Genomic DNA, 6951 nt, shown 5'->3' with positions numbered 1-6951 from the left:
GCCAACACCTTGATTTTAGGATTTATGACCTTCCAGAACTGGAAGGTCATAAATTTCTGTTGTTTTAGGCCACTATGTCTGTGGTACTTTGTTACTGCAGCAAGAGGAAAAAAATACACCTGCTACCATACTCCATAATTATTCACTTACTGTGTTTGTTCATTTTTTAAATCTCTCTTCCCTTGGTAGATTGTACTCCTCCAAGGGTAGGAGTTTTTGTCTTTTTTTTTGTCTTTTTTTTTTTTTAACTAAAGTATCTGAAACACCTAAAACAGGCCTGGCAAATAGCAGGTGCTGAGTAAATGTTAACATATGGATAAGTGGATAGATGTAGAAAGGGAGGGAAAGAGAAGAGTAAAAGCTGACTTCTAGGATTTATTGGCTGGGAATCTTCTGGTCATGTTCACTTAAAAGGGAATAGAGGTGGTACAGTTCCAGGAGATCTGAGAAAACGAACATAGTACAGGGGATCTGGGGGATACAGATAGGAAAATGTGAAGGGAAGTGGTTTCCTTTTGTTTTAGAAGGGAATAAGGCTTGGGACGCCCGGCGGGCTCCGTCACTAGAGCATGTGGCTCTTGATGTCAGGTTGTGAGTTTGAGCCCCACGTTTGGTGTAATTACTTAAGAACAAAATCTCTAGGCAGCCCGGGTGGCTCAGCGGTTTAGTGCCCCTTCAGCCCAGGGCATGCTCCTGGAGTCCCAGGATCGAGTCCCACGTAGAGCTCCCTGCGTGGAGCTTGCTTTTCCCTCTGCCTCTGTGTGTGTGTGTGTGATGAATAAATAAATCTTATAAAGATTTATTTAAAAAATAAATCTTAAAAAAATAAAAATAAAAGATAAATATTACAAATAAAGATCTAAAAAAAAGAATAAAATCTAAAAAAAAAAAAAGGGTGACAAGGCTTATGGTTAAGTAATTTGGGGGCGCCTGGGTGACTCAGTCCGTTAAGCATCTGACTCGCTTTTGGCTCAAGCCATGATCTCAGGGTTGTGGGATGGAGCCCCTCTGCAGCCTCCTACTCAGCTTCAGTCTGCCTGAGGTCTTTCCTTCTCCTTCTGCCTCTCACCACCAGTCTCCACTCAAGTCTTCTCTCTCTAAAATAAATAAATAAAATCTTTTAAAAAATAAAATAAATTAAAAATAATTTGACCTAGGCTATTTAACTTATGTGCTTTAAAAAATATGTATTTTATTTTTTTTATTTAACCTGCCCCAAGGGGGCAGGCGGGGCAAGTAATTCTGGAAAGCCAGAAGCAGAAGGTGGATCAGGCTGCTGGGGGGGGGGGGGGGGGGATGGGGGGGGATGGGTGATGGGGGAGATGGGGGTGGGGGGGCAGGGTTTTGAACTTTAGGATCATCAGCCTCCCTGCAGTGATGAGTCACAGTCTATGGTTCCCTCAGGCCCAATGTCACAGCGGGCAGAGTCCCTGAAAGATATTTTCATTAGCCGGTAGTGGGTGTGTGAGAAGCACAGCGCCTGCCAACCTCCCCAGTCCTGAGGCGGCTGATAACCAGTGACCCACATAGGCTTCCCCCTCCTTGCAATTCTTGGGTATCCGTCGACATGTACTGATAGCGTTCCCCTGGAGCCCACAACACTGCTCTGGACACCGGGAAATCTGAAGCCCTGAATCATACAGGATCCTGCCCGAGGAGGGGTCTCTAACCCAGTTAGGGAAGGCAGCCGGTTCACAGCCATAAATGAAACACAAGCAACTGTGCCTCGTAGCGCACGTGGCCGGGTCCCGGGGCGGAGGGCGCTGGTGACTGAGGTGATGGAGCAGGACTCCGCCGAGCAGGTGCCACTCCGTCCGAGGGGAGCAGGTCCTTAAGGGACGCGGGCACGTGGAGGCGGAGGAAGGCCTTCCGTGACCGCGAGCAAAGCAGTAGCAGGCAGGAGTCCTTTGACCCGCTCAGGGAACCTTGCCCCAGGTGCAGGTTCGAGGGGACAGTCTGCGGATTAAAGGCCGGGCTCGGGTCCACGCACCACCTCCGGGGCGGTGCAAGCAACGCGCGGAAAGCGACCCCGCCCTCCACTTTTCAAATCAATCCCAGCTGGGCGTTCCAGCCCCGCCGGCCGCTCGGCCGTGTTAGCATAGAGACGCGGAGCTAGAGCGTCAGCCTCCTCGGCCGCAGACATTTTGGATCCTGGCAGAAAATTTGGAAGCGGCTGGGACCGCTATCAAGTCAGGCGGCGCCGCCCAAGAGCGTGAGAGCAGAAGAGCTCCCGGGGTAGCGACAGCAGCAAGCGGCGGAGCGGTTCGCGAGGCTTCCCCGGGCAGGACAAGCTTCGGGAGAGTTGCCCACCGCCGCGCCCTCACCTGAGATGGCGGCTCCGGGGACGCTCTAGGCCGCGTCTCGGCGCTGCCCAGAGGGGGCGGCGTCCTCGCCCCGGGCTCGGAGGCGGCTGATACGCCGGTGGCGGCGAGCGTGGGTCCCGCCCCAGCCCTCGGCGGCCGCCTCTGCGCGCACCCTCGGGGGCTCCGGCCTGTCCGCGCCGGCGCCGGGGGTCTCGGCGCCCTCGCAGCCGCCCCGCGCCGGCCGGCCGGACGATGCCCAAGAAGCTGCTGCTGCTGCCGCCGCTCTGCGCGTCCTCGACCCTCCGCGCCCCGCGAGCCCGCCCCGCCGCCCGCCCGGCCATGAACGCCGCCCGCACCGGCTACCGAGTCTTCTCGGCCAACTCCACGGCCGCCTGCACCGAGCTGGCCAAGCGCATCACCGAGTAAGCGGGCGTCCCGGCGCCCTGCCCTGCGCGCCGCCCTCCGCGGGGCTCCGGGCCCGACCCGGCGGCGGGGACGCGCTCCGCCCGTTCTCCGGCTTCTCGCCGCCACTCCGCGGCCCGGGCGCGGTGCCTGGGGGCTGGCGTCGCCACTCCCGGGTCTCCGGGGGCGGGGGGGGCTCCCGACCCGGCCGGGTGGCGCCGGGGGGACCGCTGCACCCGGGGGGCGGCTGCACGGCCTTGCAGGTGGAAGGCGCAGGATGCTCCCAGGAAGCGGAGGCGGAGGGGAGGGCCGTGGGAAGGAGGCAACTCCAGGGGAAGCAGAATTTGTCGGAGTTGGTGCCGGGAATAATAAAGTCTTTTTTTTTGTTTTGTTTTAATATTCTATTTTCTCATGAGAGATACAGAGAGAGAAGCACAGACACAGGCAGAGGGAGAAGCAGGCTCCATGCAGGGAGCCCGATGCGGGACTCGATCCCGGGTCTCCAGGCTCACACCCTGGGCTGAACCGGAGCCATCCGGGTTGCCCGCGAATAATAAAAGCCCTACCGCATTTCCTAAAGTCGACTTTAGATTCCATCATTTTGGAGGAAAAATCTCTGCCTTTCCGTGTGTTTTAAAAAAAAAGAAAAAAAACCAAGGAAGCCGGTGATCTCAAGTGGCTTCTGAGATTCCTTCTCCAGCCCTGCCACCTACTAGCCCCGTGGCAGCACTGGGCAAGAGATTTGATTTTTCTGAATTTCATGGGTAAGATAAGGACGGTGCTATCTACTGGGCAGGAACATGGTTGAGCATGATACCAAATAATATAGATAAAGCTCGGAGGAGCGGAGCAGAGCCTCCCCGCTGGCCTCTTCTCTAGCTGGCTCTTCTGGAGAGTCCCAGGGCTCTAATGTAAAGGGACGGCCTCAGGAGCCCTTTCCAAATAAACTCGTGACAAACGTTAAGATCTAAAACGAAGAGCTTGTTTTTTTAATATTTGAAGTTATTTTTGTATCTTAAAACAACCTCCGTTAGAGTTCCCCTGGATTTTTCAGAGTCTGTAAATGTTTGCAAGAACGTAGAAGGGTCATTTAAGAGTCCTGTTTTCTCAGTAATACTATGTTCTCTTCAGCTGGAGTATTTCAGCGAGATTAGAAGAGCAAATCCTTTTGCAATCTACTACCTTGTTTCTGTTTCTAACTCCCAATGAATATCTGGCTTTTTGAGGCCAAACTAAAATGCTAACTTTAAACATAAAGCTCATGTTTGTTTATTTTGGGTCAGATATGCCACAGTGACCTTGCTGAGGGAGGAGGGCACCTTTAAAACGTCAGTGGTTTTGCTTTTTTAAATATTAGCTTCTTCCCTGCCTTGTTCCAGAAGTGTTTTAAATTACTATAAATAATGTTTGTAAATGCCTCCTTTATCTGTTTCAGATCTTGACTTTCTGAGTAAGATTTTATTTGGAAAAAGGCCTTTACCACTAGACAAAGTTTGAAGGTCCCTGAGGTTATGATATTTTATTTCCAGGATTTCTTTTGGATCTAAACTTCCAAGCAGGGATTTTCAAACTTTTTGGGTTATGCATTTTAATCCATAAAAAAGTTAGGTGGGTTACATTTCCAGGATGTGTATAAGTTACACGTGTGTTAAAATTAACCCCCAGTATATCCTTCATCCAGTTTCAATTTAGTAACTTTTTGTTAATCTTATTTCATTTATTTTACCCATCTCACCTTTTTTTTTTGGCTGGAGTTTGTTTTTTCTTTAAGTAAGTAGACCTGACATGGGACTTGAACTCATGACCAGGAGATGAAGAGTCACATGCTCTACTGGCTGAACCAGCCAGGTGCCCCAAGGAGTATTTTTTTTAATTATGGTGAAATATACGTAACATAAAATGTACCATTTAACAGTTTTTAAGTGTACCATTCAGTGGCTTTAAGTACACCTAGAGTGTTTTGTAACTGTCACCGGGATCCATTTCTAGAAATTTTTCATCATACCGAACAGAAACTCCATATCCAGTTGACTCCCTTATCCCTTCCCTCCTAGTCTCTGGTAATTTCTATTCTACTTTGTGTCTGAATTTGCCTATTTTAAGTACCTCTTATAAATAGAATCACGCAATGTTTGTCTTTTTGTGTCTGACTTATTTAGAATAATTTTTTCAGGGTTCATCTGTATTATAGCATGTATCAGAATTTCATTCCCTTTTTCCCCCCATTCCTTTTTAAGGCTGAATAGTATTCCATTGTAGGCCTGACTGGAATAATTTCATTCAGTTATTTATTTACACGTACTGTGCACACTATTTGTTAATTTTATCAAGAGAAACTATTTCATACCTCAATATTCACGTTTCATAGCCGGGGAACACCAGGTCAGTGGCAAACTTCCATTACCCAAAGAAATTCTTGATGTTCCAAAATCACTTTGCACTCTGAAAGATAGCAGCCTTCTTCATCTCAAAATCTATCATGGAATCATAATTTCTGTAGAAATCAGTGTGTGCTCCTTTCTTGGTTCAGCCACAGCAAACCTGAGGGAAAGCTGCAAGCACTGGGTTACAAGAATGCTCAACAGTCAGAAATCGCAGGCGCTTGGCCAGAAGGCCGTGTATCTGAGGTGTCCAATCCTTGGAAGCCACCGTAGTCCTCAATACGAACCTCAAACCCCATGTCCTCCCTCACGGCTCCACTGTGTACCTGGCTGAGTATTTCTAAACAGGTTCTATCCCTACATCATAGCATTTCACTCATCAAAGTGGTAATGCCAACTGCTAACTAAAAACACCTGCTGCAGCAGGTGCCTGGCTGGCTCATTTGGTGAAGCATGCCACTCTTTATCTCTTGGTCATGAGTTCAAGCCCCACGTTGGGTGTAGAGCTTGCTTAAAAATAAAATCTAAAAAAGAAAACCACAACCTATGACACCATGAATTCCTTAATATCATATGGTATCAAGTCCTTGTTCGTATTTTCTCTCACTGTCTCAGAAATGGCTTTTTAAACTTGGTTTGTTCTAATCAGGATCCAAACAAGATTCACACTGCATTTGATCAATGGCACTGAAGTCAATATGATTTTGACAACTGAGGCCTTTGCCTCTGGCTTGTGGTTTTGGAGCTAGTGCTAATAACCAGACATTTGTCAGGGAGTGGTTTTGCAAGATGGTTATTATTCAGAAAACAATGAATTTAGGCAGGAAACTTGGGCTGTGGCCCCGGGGAAAGCAGCTTGTCACAAAGTGGCAGGCACTTGAAGCTGCTTGTGGCGTGGTAGCAGATGTGTAGCTCTTTACACGTTAAACTGTTTTTTGGGAGAGAATTCTAGTCTAGTTATTTTAGCCTTTTTGTTAAACATACGTGTATGAACTGGAGGGTTTTTTAATGAAAAAGAGCATTCTTAATTGCCTTTTCCCCCCCACAGGCGTCTTGGTGCTGAATTGGGGAAATCTGTGGTCTATCAAGAGACCAATGGAGGTGAGTTAAAATGATTTCTTAAACATTCTTTGTTCTCTATGGTTAGTCAGTGGACATGTTTTTATTTATTTGTTTGTTTTTCAAGATTTTATTTATTCATGAGAGACAGAGAGAGAGAGAGAGGCAGAGACAAAGGCAGAGAGAGAAGCAGGCTCCATGCCGGGAGCCGGACTAGGGACTTGATCTAGGGTCCCCAGGATCACGCCCTGGGCCGAAGGTGGTGCTAAACTGCTGGGCCACCCGGGCTGCCATGAAAAAAGGCAAATATCAAAACAAAACAAAAAAAGGCAAATATTACTTACGTGTAACACAAACATTTTTCTCTTTAACACCAGGTATGAGCCATCCCTCTCTACTCCCCTCCAAGTCTTGATTTCTTTCTCTGTTATCTTTTTTAATCTCCTTCCCTTTTCCCCAAGATAATGCAAACGTCCTGTCATTATACAGTAGAAAAAAGGAGAGATGTAGAGAATATGTTTTTCCTTCTATATCGGGCTACATTTGATAAGTACCTTTTACATTTATCTGTCTCATTAGGTAATCAACTGGCATCAAGAGCAGTCTGGTACCAGGTAGTAATGATTTATTGAAAAACCATCTTTGAGTTCTCTCATCTGTAAATTTTTCTCTCAAGTCTCTTGTAGACTCTCATCCCGGGATGATAAGCCTTTTTGCTGCCCTCTGCGTTCCTGTGGAAAATTGTAACGTTAAAAGATAATGCTTGAAAGCACTTTGTTGATGGCTAGTGTCCTAGGAATGCTGCA

General features: G+C 47.9%; 1 protein-coding gene across 1 annotated transcript in view; it reads left to right on the top strand.

Annotated features, from left to right (window-relative positions):
- The first annotated feature begins 2528 nt into the window (after positions 1-2528).
- Positions 2529-6951, top strand: part of PRPSAP1 (phosphoribosyl pyrophosphate synthetase associated protein 1) — a 25803-nt gene continuing 21380 nt past the window's right edge. The window contains exons 1-2 of the mRNA XM_077854341.1: positions 2529-2725; positions 6135-6187. Of these exons, the coding sequence (XP_077710467.1) occupies positions 2556-2725; positions 6135-6187 (223 nt within the window). The 5' untranslated portion in view covers positions 2529-2555. The remainder of the gene's footprint in view (positions 2726-6134; positions 6188-6951) is intronic.

The sequence above is a fragment of the Canis aureus genome, chromosome 16 (assembly GCF_053574225.1).
Source record: "Canis aureus isolate CA01 chromosome 16, VMU_Caureus_v.1.0, whole genome shotgun sequence".
Taxonomy (NCBI): domain Eukaryota; kingdom Metazoa; phylum Chordata; class Mammalia; order Carnivora; family Canidae; genus Canis; species Canis aureus.
The sequence above is the reverse complement of the archived record's forward strand: the minus strand, read 5'-3'. Positions and strand labels throughout refer to the sequence as shown.